The 17,693-nt window shown below is 33.2% G+C and overlaps 1 protein-coding gene across 2 annotated transcripts in view; it reads right to left on the bottom strand.

The window, feature by feature from the left end:
* The window catches only part of CALCRL (calcitonin receptor like receptor), a 102,987-nt gene that overhangs the window by 29,806 nt on the left and 55,488 nt on the right, over nt 1-17,693 (bottom strand). For both annotated transcript variants that reach the window (XM_019461676.2, XM_019461682.2), the window contains 7 exons: nt 15,748-15,838; nt 15,473-15,586; nt 14,471-14,563; nt 11,622-11,757; nt 8,771-8,881; nt 8,565-8,677; nt 7,071-7,162 (listed from right to left, as the gene is read on the bottom strand). In XM_019461676.2, coding sequence (XP_019317221.1) covers nt 7,071-7,162; nt 8,565-8,677; nt 8,771-8,881; nt 11,622-11,757; nt 14,471-14,524 — 506 coding nt within the window. In that variant the 5' untranslated portion in view covers nt 14,525-14,563; nt 15,473-15,586; nt 15,748-15,838. The remainder of the gene's footprint in view (nt 1-7,070; nt 7,163-8,564; nt 8,678-8,770; nt 8,882-11,621; nt 11,758-14,470; nt 14,564-15,472; nt 15,587-15,747; nt 15,839-17,693) is intronic.

Here is a 17,693-nt window from a genome sequence, read left to right as displayed (position 1 = left end):
AATTTGTTGAAAGAATAGAATAGATAAGGGTAATATTAGATGACTATATATATCAGTCTCTATGCCTACATGTTGGATACAGTCCAATGACACAGTTAGTACCTCTTTCTTACCATTTATTGAGAGATTGCTACAGGCCAGGTACCATGTAAGGTTTCTTTGCCCAGTATTTTAAACATTATGACTCATTACAAAAACAAACAAACAAACAAACAAACAAAACCCCTGACGCTTACTGAAAAGCAGAACCAGGCTAAATCCACACTATTAGTAAGAGCTGATGGCAAGATTTGAATATATCCCATATTTGTAATTACTGTATTACACTATCCATTAAAACTAACATAAACCTGAAATCAAGTACACATTTCTCATTTTCACACACCATTTAATATCTTTTTTAGTTCATTATAGAGAATGAACAGTTAATTGCAGTTTTTAAATAAACTTTTAGCATAAGCAATGTAATTGAAAATCTTAATTTTTCTTTAATGTAGAAGCCAACAACAACCAAATTCTGTAGACTGTCAAGACACTCATTGGCTTTGACAAGGTTTTGCCTATGTAGCATGCTATATATCATTCATAAAAGAGTGACATTTTTAGCAAATAAGAGATACATGGATTTATTGCTTACAGTGCTCTTGATTAAAAAATCTGCTTTCTTTCTAAAAAAAAATAAGGCCTATTTACATTGTAATATGAGGACAATATTTGGGGCAACAAAAAATTTCTGGCTTCTCTTTTAAAATGAAGTATGAATCTACAGATTGTATCTTTAAAGCTAAAGTACTTAGCATATATATACATAATTCCAGCTTTAAAAAATGTTTTTCCATAGAGAAAATAAACTCTGAAGTTTTAAGTTTTAAGACTTCAAGTAAAAATGAAAATTACTCGTGAGTATTGGTTGAATAGTGTTTGCATTAAAAAAAATTTTTTTTAATGTTTATTTATTTTTGAGAGAGAGAGAGAGAGAGAGAGACAGAGACAGAGCATGAGCAGGGGAGGGGCAGAGAGAGAGGGAGACAGAATCTGAAGCAGGTTCCAGGCTCTGAGCTGTCAGCACAGAGCCCGATGCTGGGCTCAAACTCATGAACCGTGAGATCATGACCTGAGCCGAAGTTGGCCACTTAACGCCTCCAATAGTGTTTGCATTTTTAAATAAATCATACCTAAATATAGGGACGCCTGGGTGGCTCAGTCGGTTACGCATGGGACTTCGGCTCAGGTCATGATCTCACGTCTGGGAGTTGAGCCCCGCGTTGGGCTCTGTGCTGACAGCTCAGAGCCTGGAGCCTGCTTTGGATTCTGTGTCTCCTCCTATCTCTGCCCCTCCCATGCTCATGCTCTGTCTCTATCTCTCAATAATAAATAAAGGTTAAAGATAATTTTCTTTTGAGAACCTAAATATAGATATAAAAATATTAAACAGATTTTCTTTCAATTCCTAATCAATAATAAAGTTTTTCTGTATAGATTGCTTTTAGTTTGCAAAATACTTTCACAAATGCTAACTTTCCTGACACTGAAATTATGTATTTTGATTTTAAAAGTATTAATTTTTTAATTCTAATCCTCTTTAGTAAGTTACTCCTCATTCATAGACTTGGGTTTGGAAGTAACATTACAGATCATTAGGTCTAACCAAGTATGGGAATACCCCATTTCAAAATTCTGATTAGACTGACATCTAATTTCTATCTGAGTGACAGGAAGGTCAATAGGTCAATTGGGGTTCATTATATTTTGTTTAGCTGTTAGAATTTTTTTTATAAATTGACTCAAAATTTTTTTTGTTATTATATAAACTCTATTCCTAATTACAGTAATTGATATTCTTGAAGTCATCTATTGTGCCCCCTATGTTTTGTCTTTTTCTGGCTTACCATTTTTGATATGTTGACTCCCTGATCAGTGAACATTATTTTCTTCAATTGCTTTACTATCCTAATAAGCCAATTCTTGTAACACCCTCTTTCCTTTACAAAGTCAGTTCATAATGGACAGAGTAAATGACTGCTCTGATTAGAGATTTGGCATTGGATACTTTTCATTTATTGGGATAATTTGGCTTGTAGCATTGTTTTCACTTGGCAGTCCCATTGCTTCCTCATTAATTCACAGCAAGCATTTGGTCAACTAAATCATAGACTCACAAAAGCTTTGTCAATTTTACATTCGACTTTATGGAATTAGTGTAGGAGTTTAGTTACATCCTTGCTAAATTCAAATTTGTTTGGGACCATAAGACTTGGTATTCTAGGAGACCATTGTTCTCTTTTTGACTACAGATTTTGGCATGCTATATAATTGTTATTCTTCTTAACTTCATGTCATTCAGATATTTAATGTGCTTGAATATTTTGGCTTATTATAAGCAAAATTAAAAAAAAAGATTATTTAATCTGAAGGATCTCTGTTGTATTAGTTTTAAATCTACAGAGACAGGTGGTCTCCTAAATGGTAATTAAAAATTTACTCCACATGCGCTGTAGCTAGTCACAGTTTTAGAAATACTACAATAAGGAATTCAGGAAAATTTCACTGAGGAATTGATGTTCAAGTTCTGATCTGAAAGATGAATAAATTTAATTAGGCTGGGGTGGAAAGATAGGCAAGATATTCAACTATAGGATCAATTAATGATTTTGATTTCATATAAATTACAGCAGAAAGTTTAAGCTTTTTAAAGCAAAGGATGACAAAATCATATCTGTATTTGATCTAAGCTTTGAAAATATTCTGGCTTGCATTGTTTAGAATTCAATGAAGGTGGTAAAGGGGAACTTCCTGAGGCTAGTTAAGACAAGGTTGGTGGTGGTGGCAGCAGAGATAAACTAACTGGATCCATTGGAGGGCTGTTAGGAGGTGAAATCCAGAGTATGAGGAAGAATGATTAGGAAGAAAGTTGAGAAGGTGCCACAGATTGCCCCTAACTCACCTAGATTGCTGGTGGTGGTAATCTTGAAGATGGGTCACTCTGGGAGAAAAACTGCTTTGAGTTAGGAGGAGGTATGTATTATGAATTTTTTTCAAGCATATTGATATTCAGATACTTTTGAGATGATGTATTTGAAGAGCCATAAAAAGATATATACTCTTTGACCAAAAAAATCCCAAGTCTCTGGGAATGTAGCCTAAAAAAATAGTGCCAAATATGGGAAAAGTTATGGCTGAAAATGTCTGTTACAGTGTTTTTAATTAATAGGAAAAATTGGAAGTAATGTTACTATTTAAAACATGGGGAAATTTAATAAACTTTTGTCAGCTTACACAATGGAATATTATTTAGCCAAGTAAATAACTAAATAATAAACTGAAGAGTTTTAAAAACTCTTTAGGGACATGGAAAGAATTATATAATACTAAATTATAAAAATAGTTAAAATACTTTGCAATTAAAACTGTAAAAACAAATTAATATGAAATAAAACTACAAAAATCTAAGAAATTGCTCAATAGGATATTAAAATTACAGGTTTATATATTCTTTTCTTTATTTAAGAATTAGTAAAAAAAAAGAATTAGTAACATGCTTAATTTTTTTTTATTTTTTTAAAAATGCAAATTTAAGTGCAAATCTTGTTTCTCAACATTATAGTTTGTTTTAAGAATACATATTTTGGGGGTCCCTGGGTGGCTCAGTCCCACACTTCAGCTCAGATCATGATCTCATGGTTCATGAGTTCAAGCCCTGCATGGGGCTCTCTGCTATCAGTGCAAAGTCTGCTTCAGATCCTCTATCCTGCTCTCTCAGCCTGTTCTCCCTCTCTCTGTCTCAACATCAATAAACTTTAATAAAAAAATTAAAAATTCATATTTTTAAGTTTATTTGTTTATTTTTGAGAGAGAGAAAGAGTGCATGCACTTATGTGAGGACCAGAAGGAGAGGGAAAGAGAGAATCCCAAGCAGGCCCCATGCTCAGCACAGAGCCAACATGGGGCTCCAACTCACAAATGGCAAGATCAAGACCTGAAAAGAAATCAAGAGTAGGACTCTTCACTGACTGAGCCACCAGAGCACCTCAAGTTTGTTTTTAATTAAGGAATGAATTCTTTTTCCTAAGGTTAAAAATATTTAACAGTCATACCTTTTTTCCCCAAGATTTGTAAAACAGTCTTAAACAGCTCTTATGATTCCTATTTTATGCCTTCAGGATAGAGGCTGACCTCCTTTATATTCAGTCATAATTGTTAAGTTTTATGTTAAAAAAAAAGAAACTTGGCTAATATTAGTTACTTTTTAAAAATTTTTTAAAGTTTATTTATTTTTGAGAGGCAGAGACAGCCTGAGTGGGGGAGAGGCAGAGATGGAGAGAGAAAATTCCAAGCACACTCTATGAGGTCAGCACAGAGCGTGATGTGGAGCTTGAACTCATGAAACCATGAGGTCATAACCTGAGCTGAAACCAAGAGTCAGAGGCATAACCAACTGAGCCACCCAGGTGGCCCTAGTTACATTAAAATTTTTTTTAATGCTTATTTATTTTTGAGAGAGAGAGAGAGAGAGAGAGAGATTGCAAGTGGGGGAGGGGCAGAGAGAGAGAAGGAGACACAGAATCCGAAGCAGGCTCCAGGCTCTGAGCTGTCAGCACAGAGCCCCATGTGGGCTCAAAATCACGAACTGCGAGATCATGACCTGAGCCGAAGTTGGGCACTTAAGAGTCCACGGAGCCACCCAGGCGCCCCACCACTAGTTATATTTAAATTAATCCTTTCCATGTGTTGGTATGTTATGGTGTGGAGGATACGTAATTTTCGTGAACTAAAAATCTGAGTTCTAGGAGTACTGCATAAACTTAACAGCAATTAGCCATATCATTTAGTTCCAAGAGCCAAGACAGTCAGATTTTAAAATGTAGTATTTTTAAATTGTAAAGATTTGCCTTTAGAATTAGAAAGGATATGAACTATATTTTTGTGAAACTATTTAGTCATTTTATTACACTAAATGAGAATTTGAAATTTTAATTTTATTTTGTGTGTGTGTGTTTTTTTTTTACATTTATTTATTTTTGAGAAACAAAATGAGACAAAGCGTGCATGGGAGAGGGGCAGAGAGAGGAGACACAGAATCTGAAGCAGGCTCTGGGCTCTGAGCAAGTGGTGAGCACACAGCCTGATGTGGGGCTTGAACCCATGAACTGTGAGATCATGACCTGTGCCAAAGTTGGACGCTCAACCGACTGAGGCACCCAGGCACCCCTATTTTGTGTTTTAAATTCACTAAATATTAACCAAGATTTATTACCATATTTTACCAGTAAGTTTGTTAGCATCAGCAACATTGCTTCATTTTGTCAATTAGCATAAATTATATATCACTATGGACCAGAGGACTGTAAAAATTATCACTTTGGAAAATGGTTTATTTTCTATTTTTAGAAGAGATATTTTTAATTATACAATCATAACAAAGTTTTTCCTACTCCAAAGATAGTATTCATTTAAAAAATCTTGTGTAAGCTAAGAGTATATATGAGTAAAGACATGAAGTTTTAATAAGCTGTATGTAAGCATCTGATATGACACAACTAATTACAAATGCATTGAGAACTGGCAGTTGGTTTTCTCAAAAACCTTTTGGTAACTTGTTGCAAAATATAGTATAGTAAATATAATTCTTTAAGAAGTGTTTTCCATATTTTAGGATAAAAATTCCTTTCAACTGACTTTTAATTAATGCTTAATTAGCTTTATTCAGAGTGGAGTTTTTTAAAGTCAGTTTCTAATCGTGCCTAGATGATGTTATAAATTAAAAGTGCCATTAAAAAGTTTCCATGTGGATACCTCAAAGTAACTAATCTTGAAGATTTTTAAAAAGGCGCAGGTTGGGGCTCCTGGGTGGCTCAGTTGGTTAAGCCTCTGACTTTGGCTCAGGTCATGATCTCATGGTTTGTGAGTTTGAGCCCCGCGTCGGGCTCTGTGCTGACAGCTCAGAGCCTGGGGCCTGCTTCGGATTCTGTGTCTCGCTCTCTCTCTGCCCCTCCCCTGCTCAGGCTCTGTCTCTCTCTGTCTCAAAAAATAAAAAAACACTAAAAAAAAAAAAAAATTAAAAAAAAAAGGCGCAGGTTTCCAAAAATACCAGTACAGTTCTGATGCAATCTCTACATCCTGTGATTTTGAACCCATGAGAGACAATGGTTGGTTGGTTTGTATATTCTTCGATGCACTCTGAATATTCGATGGACTGTGGGCCAAAAGCTGCTGCTCTGTTACATCCAGGGGCTTGATAATTTCCAGATTTGGATTATTGTGGTATGCTACTACTCTAGCTGATTTTGAAGCTGCTAATGCTCCAAGACAATTGTTGGAGGAGAAAGAGGAAGATAATGACAATGGTGATAAAGCTACCATGAAATACAGCTACTCACTCTCCATACTGCATTCTATAATTACTGGTGGTGATCAAGTTATAAAAACCATTTTAACACATAAAATACTGCATGCAAATTTTGATATTTACTTTCCTATCAGTTAAAAAAAACATTTGTTGATTGTCTAAATCAAGAAATTGGAGTTGACTCTCCTTCCCCAAAAAAGAAGTAAATTTCAAGTAAAATTCAAACTGCAATCTACCTATATAATAAACCTATATAACCGAACCTATATAATAAACCTATATAACCGAACCATAATATATTTAGGTTATTATTATTATTAGATAATATGTATTATTCCCATTGCCACATTCCCATTGGTTTCTGTAATGTAGCACGTATACTGACACTAACATTGACCTAGAAGTTGAAAATTCAGTTAATAAGCTCTATAATATTTGATAGTTTCCAAAACAAATACAGATACATTTACATATTGATTTTGGCTCTCTTCTTTCCACATGACTTCATACTTAGGCTTCAGATATTTCATCAATCTCTGCTCTATACATTTTATAAAGTCAAGGTAAGATCAATATATTTCAGATTATTCTAAATGTTCAATTTATTTTAAACATTATAAATCATCTATTCCTATATTTTATCAGCACATGACATAAACATGCACAAGGCACTGCATTCACCAAAGACAATTGATAAATTAAAAAATATTTTACATGTACTTACTTGAAATAAAAGAATATGCCAAGTGAGATAAGCAGTGATGCAATAGATAATCCATGTCCAATTATAGTCAGGTAAAACAAATTCAGTGCAGTCTACAATTGGTATGAATAAAAAAACAATTAAGATTCCTATCAATACTATAATCCCACATGTGTATAAGCTCAAATCAATAGAACAAGTTATATTTCTAAAAATATGTGTTCTGCTCGCATTGCCATTTAGCTTACAAACCAATAGATACTTAAATACATCTGGAAAAAAGAGTATCTGTGCAAATTTATCAAGTGACATCAACGTTTATAAATTGTATGTCCTCTTAATGTAGAAAATTAGAAATCATATATTAAACCTAGGAAGGAATAATTTTATTGATCTAGGTTTTGTAATACTTGAAAGTAGCATTTTATGTTTTGAAGGACATTGACAGTTTTTACTCTATCACTTTGTGAATGTTAAATGCTATTAATTATTTTTGTTTATTTTAGATAAGGCTTTCTTTCCTACTGGGTTTTTCTTTTTCCTTTAACAAATTTGAAGCCCCAAGACTAATCTCAATATAGCAATTATAGGAGCCTCTAATCTATACAAATATGTTTTTTCACATGGTTTCACTCTTCCTCTTTGTTTTTTTATTTTTCTGTATTCTATTTGTAACTTACCATTTTATTGTATATTTTTATACTTCTCTTTAAAATCTTCTCTGAATAAGCAAAGAACACATGATTTATAAGTATAGTGATAGTTGACATTTATCAAATGCTTACTATATACCCATGAGTTTTCTAAGAATTTTCCTTGTATTAAGTCAATCCTTATGAAAACCTTGAGGCTAGGTTTATTGTTATCTTCATTTTATATACAAGGAAACTGAGGCAGAGAGAGGTTATAAGCTTGCCTGAGGTCATATGGCTGGTAAAGAATAGGAACAAGAAATCAGGACTCAGTTCCAATCACTGACAAACTGCCTGTATATTCACACCTGTGCAAATGTATTCAGGCACTTTCTATCAAAGCTTAATTGTTGTGACAAACTGTGACTAACCTTGACTTTAATGTATTGTGTTAAAAGTGGGAATGTGAGTAACCTAGCAGCCAGTCAGAAGGACAGCCTTCTGTTGAGGGACAGATAGAGCTGTGTACACCCTTTTGGACTTACTTTGTTTACTTGAGCACAATTCCTGAACTTAGGTCTAGAAATTCCAATACCAATGAATATGTTCCCTTTTCTTTCCCTTTTAAAATATGTTTTCTTTGGGAAATTTGAAACTCCAATACCAACACATTGACTTGTAAATACACTATTACCTAGGAGGATTGCTTCCTTTGTGTAATGACAGAATGAATAATTATTTCCACAAAGATTTTTCTCCATTGTTTATAAAAAGGCTTTACAACACAATGGAACACTAGCTAAATTTTCTCCTATACCCTATCAGTAACTAACTTTGTAAGTAGATCATGTAAATAACATTTCAGTTCATAATTATTCCATACCTTCACTTTCTCGTGTGTGTTAAGATTACACTGGGTATAATTTGTCCATGTCCTGTTGCTCTCAGGATGTCTAAACCAGTTTCCATCTTGGTCACAGATCTTTGTAACTTTTTCTTTAATTAAAAAGAAAAGAAGAAAACATTAATGCGATTAATTTAGAGTTTATTTAATGTCAAGTGGATCTGTATATAAATCTCTGTTTCTACCTGACGGATCAAAGTCCTGAAAGTAATCAGGGCAGTGCTGCATTGATTCGGTTCCTGCGGCAACATCATTCCAGCATAACCACCCATCCCAGGTTCTGTTACAGTAAATGCCTTAAGAGAAGAATAAAAATCAGTGATTAATAATCCCTTTAGTTATACATGAAGACATAAGTCTTACTGGTGGGCTAATACTGACATGAAATACATACTACCAACTGCAAATGAAGACCATATAAAATCCATAGCTGGTAAGTTTTTCATCAAGTCATTATTGGGTTTATTGCCAAATTAAATTTAGAAATATCCATAAAAGTGTACTGAAAAGTTTAGATTTAATTCCAGTTCTCAAAGGTGGCTATTCACTCAATAAATCAAGTGGTCTTTGATGGCTGTCCTTAACCATAAGGGTGGTAGTTACTTAGTGTCCTATACTTAAAACTTTTTAAAAGTATGAGAAATTGGAAAATGTGTGTTCTTAGGGCAAGGTTTTAGTATTTTCTGAGATAAACAAATGAACACTCTAACACTTCCTATTTCACAGTATTGACCCTAACAGATATTCAGGCCCCTCTACCAAATTGTGGCTCTTACTTCCCTTCCTTTCCATTTCAAATGGAGTAGAATGTAAACATTCTCATATTTTCCTTTTAGTAAACTGAAGAGAAAGATCCTCTTATGTGAACAAATATAAGTTTTTTTTAAAAAGGGATGGAGAAATAAAATGACCAATAGTCCAATGTTATAACAGTCTATAATTAAAGAAAATAATTTTTCACCTAGTCGGGCAAGTACTCATAGATAGAAGCCCAAATGTTTCATGAGATGTTTATTATTTTTTAATGGATTTGTGCCACAATCTCAGACTCAATCTAATCTTCATCGAGGTAGAAAAAAATTCTACTGGCCTGAAAGTGTAAGTAATTCTATTAAATTATTAAGTAAGTAATTCTATTAAATTCTATTAAAAAATAACTCATTTCATCTCTGTTTTTTTCTCCTGTGGTTTTCACTTATTTAAATAGTCTACATTCATATATTACTAAATAAAATGCATTTTGTGGCCTAACAGAGAAGAATTCCCTGATAGAAAGCATCTCAAACAGATCCTATCACCTGTCCAAAAGATCCCATCTAATTAATGATAACACTGGCAGTATGATAGATTACATGGGGCAGAATTTTTCACATGTGTTGTATGGCATTTGAGTGAGACAGGAGTAGGTATTCCATTAAAAGAGTTTCTGTGGTCAAAAGATTTGGGAAGCATAAAGTTGAAATGAAGACAGTTCTTTCTTGCAAGACTTGCTAGAGTATTTAAAATTACAAAGTGCATTATGAAGCTCCAAGAGGAGGATTTATTACATGGTGATTCTAAAATTATTGTATCACAAAATTATTTTATTATGAAACACTCATAAAGATATTCCTGTTGTTCAACAATGAGATTTGAAGACTACTTTTATATATATCTACACGATTTGGAAGGGGTTAATTCAATAATTTGAAACTTGAAACTTGGAGTTTAATGGAATAAAGTGATAAGTCAGATAAGTTAACAGAATTTGTATGCAGTTTGTGTACTGGATAATTTAACCCCTAGTGACATAATATCAGATAGTTTGTCAGTGTCTGGTATATATCCAAGATATTTTTAACTGAATAAATATCTCATTAAAAAAAGTTTGGATAGATCTATCTAAATACTTCTCCAAAGATTATCAAATTATATTGTTCCATTAGATTTTTCATTAAGAATTGTTCATTACAATTCTAAAAGTTCTAAAAGTTGACCAATGTGGGAAAATCACTTTTTTCTCTTTCTCACAAGCAAGTTCATTTTGTCAGTTACAAATACTAATAATAACCTACTGTCAATATTTCATTTATATAAGAAACATTATATATTATACCATCAAATATTTTTCCAAAAATGTAAAGATCTTTGTATCCACTGATAATTTAGAAATATCTAAAGTCTAGGGGTGCCTGGATGGCTCAATCAGTGCGTCTGACTTCAGCTCAGGTCATGATCTCACGGTTGACGAGTTCTAGCCCCGAATCAGGGTCTGTGCTGACAGCTGAGAGCCTGGAGCCTGCTTTGGATTCTGCCTCCCTCTCTCTTTGCCCCTCCCCCGCTCATGCTCTGTCTCCCTCTGTCTCAAAAGTAAATATAAACATTAAAAAAATAAAAAAAAGAAATATCTAAAGTCTTTACATTTTGCTATGTTTCATTGTGAGTTTCACATTTTACATTTTGAAGATATACCTGTGCCAGATAAAAATACATGGCCTGCTTTTGGTCTTGATTTTTTATTTTGTTTTTGCTAAATCTAGCAACTCTAATTGTGCTACTCATCTTTGTATCTTCAGAATCCAGGCAAATATCTGGCACTTAGCAGGACTTCAATAATGTTCTAAAAATATCTAAAGAATATCTTAATAGAAACAGAAGCACTTAGACCAAATGTATTATACAAAGCACGCATTATGCAAAAAAATTATTATGCAAGCTCCTATCAAGCAGCTTGTGAAAGAGAAATACAAATTATGTAAGCTGAAGATCAAGTCACTGATTTAATTAAAGACACACATTTGATATTTTAAATATCTTTGTACCATAAAAAACATTACTAAAAATATTCCTGTTGCACATAGTTTGAATTAGAATTTTTTAAAAAGGAGCAAGATAAATTATGTCATAAATTTCTTCATAAGTTAGAATGCATATGTAACAGGAAAGCTAACTAACCCATTTTTAACAATGGACCTAAGAAACCCATAAATGATATAATGGAGTAGTTTTCTTTTAAAAGGGTATCAAAGGCATTTAAAATTAAATAGTCATGTTTACCTTCTGTTTGTTGAATAGGGTCTTGCATAATTTTTTGGTAACATTCATACTGAGCTGTCATGATTTTATTTCTAGTATAGACACCGATCTCAGTTAAGTCATCAATGTTCTCTTCTGATTCTGCTATGTCAAGAATCTAAGGGATTTAAAAAAAATAAGAATTGTGAGAATGTCTGTCAGAGGCAGTCTGTCACAGTGGAAGAAGAGTAGCTGCAGTGATATGCTACATGGTTAACTGGTTCTGGGGGGAAAATCCCTGATTTGAACTGTTTGCTAATTTTCATGGTTTAAATGTCCCCACCATGTTTAATTTCAAGTGACCTCAAGTAGCTGTAAATGGCAGCTCTGGGAAACAGGCTATAGTCGGTTCTCAGAAGCCTATAGGATCTGGCTCTAGGATGTGATTTCTGGAATACAGACAGAGTTGTATTGAAAATCCACCTCTACTTTTTCACCTGCTCTGTGAATATGGGCAAGATATTTAAGTCCCTAAGGCTCTGCTTTCTTATTGTAAAATGGAATAAAAAAAATTTTAATGGGATAAAATAGTATCAAGATAACAGAGGGGAATGGGGCGCCTGGGTGGCTCAGTCAGTTAAACACTGACTCTGAATTTGGACTGAGGTCAAGATCTCATGGGTTCATGAGTTTGAGCCCCTCTATGGGCTCTGTACGGACAACATGGAGCCTGCTTGGGATTCTCTCCCTCTCTTTCTCTGCCCTTCCTCTGCTCTGACACATGCATTCTCTCTTTCTCAAAATAAACTTAAAAAAAATAATGGGAAGTATTTGACACATGGTAAATATTCAAAACTGTTGGCCATTTTTATTATCAGATTTTGATCATCAAAATATTGAGAAGTTCATTTATGTCATTGGTAAATAGAATTTTTACTGTATGTACATCAATAAACGTTTTGGACAAGATATATATTTAAGATCTTCCAATTTAGTAGTACTATTTTAAGCTTCACTTCCATTTTAATATCTGCATGACTTTTTGTTACTGTTTTGCAATATGAAGCCTGTATAACCTCCCTCAACCTTACTTCTTCTTCGCTTTTGCATTATTTCCTTTAATTATCATTCATAAGCATTAATTTTCTACTCTTATTTTGTTCCCTTACACTTGATTCTCTGTTCTCTAGCCTGAATTCATATTTACCAAAGTCTAAGTAGTTATATTCCCTCAGTGTGTGGTACCACTCAAGCCTCACTATCACCTGAGCACCATTTAACATTTATTCTCTCGTTCTTTGATTAGTTTTAATTTCCTAATAAAGATTTGTGCAGCATTTGTGCTGCACAAGCAATAAATGTAAATTTACAGCATTAAGAAAATTAGTATTTTTCTCCTGTTCTCAGGAAGTTTATAGAATTGCATAAAATCAATATCATTTTTATTCTTAAAAACACAGCTTTGCACTATCTGAATGAATTCAAGAAAAATGGTCACAATTCCTTAAATTACAGTAATCAGATTGGTAATCTGATACAGAATTACCTGCAGGCAACCAGAGTTGGCCTGTGCAGTTCATTGGCACGCTCAGTGCAGGGAGGGAGCTGAAGAAACAGGAGTCCTGCTTCTTGAATTCTAGGCTATTTACCTAAGATAACATCTAAGAAGTGTAGGATTTGGACTGCTCCTAGACTGGAGAATGTTTTCAAATACAAATGCTGATAGGAATGTAGGCTTGTTCCCCCCCCCCCCCCATTTAAGTTTTCTATATTTTTCTTGAGTTTCTTTGTTTAAATCCTCTTTTGGGGTTTGCTTGAAAACACCACAGGAAATTTATGTGCTGGCACAGAATCAGATGAGATTACATCTGTCGGTTTCTAATATATATAGTGAGATAAGAGTACAGTCCCTGTTTTAATGTGGGAGAGAGAAAAATGTGAACAAAATATTTCTGTAAATAAACATCCAATTGTGTGTGTAAGGAATATGGCCCCTCCGGTAGGGCAATAGGTTTGTAGTCATCCTTAGTCTACCCTCCACCTCCAGTCTCACCTTCCCTGCAGCCGCATGCAAGGGCACACATGAGTGCTCACACTCACATATACAACTGCCCCAAATTTAGCATCAAAGCCCATCAGAAAACAGGCACTTCATACTCATTTGAATGAATGGATAAGGAAATTGATTGAAAACAGTGCATGGTTGGGGTGCCTGGGTGACTCAGTCGGTTAAGCATCTGACCTCAGCTCAGGTCATGATCTCACTGTTGGTGGGTTTGAGCCCCATGTTGGGCTCAGAGCCTAGAGCCTGCTTCCTATTCTGTGTCCCCCTCTCACTCTGCCCCTCCCCCACTCATGCTCGCTCTCTCTCTCTCTTTCTCTCACTCAAAAATAAAACATTAAAAAATTAAAACATAAAACAGTGCATGGTTTCAGTTAATGTAAATCAATCAGTTGGCAGAATGGGAGAAAAACCAACAGGTTGGAATCTACTTTTAAACAGATCTAACACATACTCAACAGGTCTGGTTGAAAGTATTTTATTTAATATATATGACTGTAGTATAGAGCCATTTCATTTTTCTTTCAAACTCTGACGATTACCTTCCTCTGGTATCTTTTACATTTTTATTATGGACCTTCCTCACTTTAACATCCCACTCCCACCTCACTGCCCAACCATCCTATAGTGCCTCCTAGCGAATTAAAGCCTAAAAGGATACACTGAAAGAAAATAAAGTATTGCTCTGTTGATTAAAAATGTACTTAATTTATGCATCAAATAACTATATGTCATTTTGTTGTTATTAATGTTTATTAATTATAGGTTTATTGGAAGTCAAAATAAATAATCATAAATAGAGAGATATATTAGAGGTATTTATCCTTACCATAAAAAAAGGCAAGATAAACAGAAAATACAGGATACATTTTTTCTCCATCATTGAAGCCAAAATTAAATATGCTGTACAATATAAATCAAACTGCAAATAAAAATGAAAGAAATATAATTAATCAATATTTATAAAATAAATTTATATGGTACTCAGTGGTAATTTTTTAAAACCATATAATAAGTAATTTAAGTAATTAGAAAGCATCTTACTTTCTTTGCTTTTACCAAAATTGGAATAAAATAATTAAAGTATCAAGACAAAGAATTTCACAAGAGCATAAAGGCACAAATTTTGATAGAATATTTTACCATAAAGCTCACTTTTGTCTCCTATATATATTAACCTCATTTTTAATTTTCTGACTCTTCAATAATTTAAGGGGAAAAACTTTCCTCAGGCCAATTTCTTGAGAATCAACAACCATACGTCACAAAAATGGCCTTATAATTTAATAGAAATTATTTTTCCTTTAATTGGGAACTAAAATATTCCCTAAATTATCTATATTAAAATAAGGTTACAGGAAATGGACAATACTACATAAAGTATTTCTGTGAAATTTTTCTAATGGTAGATACAATACTGAGCTAATGAAAATGGCCTCTAAAACAACACCCCCTAACATCTTAATTCTTAAACACAAACATTGCTGGGATTGCTTACTCACTGTAAGGTCCATGAGCAACCTACTTTGACAGTGCTTTTATGAGATAAAAATTATCATGATATAGTCATAATACAATGTTTATTTAAGTGAATGTATCTGAAGTATTTATCAACAGAGATTTAAAAAATCCAATCAATAGATATTTGCCAGAAAGCTATGAACTAATATTTAATTTTGTTAAGAACCTTGTCATGATTTTTATTATAGGTCCAATGGTAAAGTAAGTATAAAAAGTTTTTCCACATTTTAAATTATTATTTTTATAATCACATGCAACAAAAGCACACCAATTTCTAGCAACTTGAATCTATGTCATTGCTTGCCCTTACCAATGACTCACGTAGACAGCTTTTCTTTTTAATTGTAGTAATCTTCCAAATAACGTTTCTCTTCTATCAGATATACTGGGTTTTTATTATTAGTTGATCTTCTTAAAAAAATAACTAAAAAATGAGGAGGCATTATATTAATTTTAGATATTTTAAAAAAATGTTGTAACAAGGAAAAAAATGAATAAAAGTTTTGTCAATATAGTAATTAATGAGTTGATATTTTAGTTTTTATTACATTTTACCATGAGAAAATCTAATTTTCCAATACTTACATACACAATTGTCTCCAGACTCAAATCACATTTTCCCCCGGATCATATTTGATGTTGTCTTGAAGAATTTCTTAAATCCAGGGGTCATGACCTGAAATATTGATCGATGTAGTAATTTAATATTATTTTAATGAGTCTGCATAATTTCCATGAGAAATAGAAATTTTCAAAGAAAATACCTCTATTATAATGATATTTGTATTAAGCTATTCTAATTTTTTTAAATCTCTTTTGCTTACAATATATTTGAGTTTTGTCACAAATATTTGCTGTTTTCCATTATATGGAGAAACTTACGTTAATTTCCATTCATCTAGGATGGTTAAGATACTAAACTTTTAAATTAAACCACAGTTTAATTTTCCTTTGAATAACTTTCTTTATCTAATAACTTCGTGGAATGTGTTATTAGTCTTAGTTACATATATCCATTTCCCTTGCTCATATGTTTTTTTTCAAAGCCAGAAACCTGATTGATCCGTGTATCTTTGGTTAATTTATATTTCCTGTAAATGAATGAAAAAAATAAGCCAATAAACTACTTTAGGATTTTAAACTTGCAATCAAGGAAACTAATCATAACTATTAATTAACTGCTATTTCTTCTATTAGAAGGCTTTAGATAGTGTTGGAATCCATACTGACAATGAAAATCAGAAAAAAAAATGTTGCTCTATCAGCATTTTTACTTTCTTATGAAAGAATGTTCCCAAAACTATTTATCTGTCAAGTTTTGTGGTTGTTGAGATACTGAATAAACAGTAATTTACTGCTTTGTAAGTCTTTATAAAGGTTAAGCCAAATTTAAAACATTGGTAGCTTACATTTCTCTGTAGTAAATATATATAAAACAGAAATATACAAATAAGAATGTAAAGAAATATTATTCTATTTGTAAATCCAGATTTTTATGAAATAATGCTTTCATTACTTATACATGAGTTAGGATTAAATGAACTATAAAATGCACATAAGCTGGAAAATGGAAGGGGAAAGAGCTTCAAAAACACATTTGGAATTTTGCCAAACCCAATATATGTGAAAAAACTTTTACACAACATGAGCAGTTATTTTTGTTGCTTATCTAATAGGCTTCAGAATCAGAGTTCTAAAGAGTATTTGAGTGAAATTCCTTTTAGGGTTCACTAGATAATTCTGGCACCGATAATTAAAGATTTTATTCAATTCACGAAATATTTACCAATGCAAATCATTCCACTTTTATAGTTTCCTTCTTCACCCTATTCTTAAATGATCTGGAACGTGTGCTACTAGTAACCAGGGGGTATTCTGCACTGTGTAAACTCGTAGCACTCCTAATCCAGCGGCCAGTCTGTGGCCTCTGGTTTTATCAAGGATGCAGCAGCAAGGTTGGGTGGCAGTTTTACAAACACATGGTGGACTCCTGTACGCTCCATAAAGTCTAACAATGCCCATTTTGTGTGGTGATCCAATTCATTTCAGTCATCTACCTGACAAAACACCTATCAAATTTTCCTGCCAGCGGACACATGTGGGGAGCAGCAGTTATGAAAGAAAGATCACTTTCACCAAAAGTTCTGTAGATCCATAATGGAAGGATCATGACTGGGCATGCAGGTAGCACCCCTACAGATACAGCTGAAGGTCAGTTTAGACTGAGTCTCATGTTGGTAGATGTAATGGCATGATTGTCATCGGAAGTATGTTTACTTGTATTCTTCAGTTTAGCTCAATGGTTCTTTGCATGCTACCTCTACAACGTTCATTCAGCGGGCGGTTCTCTTTTCTATATTTAGCTTACTCCAAATTTACATTTGCTAAAATACATTTGATATTAACTGACCAGACCTTTTAAGCAAATCATTGTAAATCTCTTTCAAATCTTGTTAAATTATTTACTGACAACTGAGTTGCATGTTGCCTTGTGAGATGTAGTAGCTCCCATTCAATTCTAAGGAGAAATG

Source organism: Panthera pardus, unplaced genomic scaffold (genome assembly GCF_024362965.1).
Source record: "Panthera pardus isolate Hobbes unplaced genomic scaffold, ASM2436296v1 HiC_scaffold_10, whole genome shotgun sequence".
In the NCBI taxonomy this organism is placed as follows: Eukaryota; Metazoa; Chordata; class Mammalia; order Carnivora; family Felidae; genus Panthera; species Panthera pardus.
This window is presented reverse-complemented; position numbering and strand designations above follow the sequence as displayed.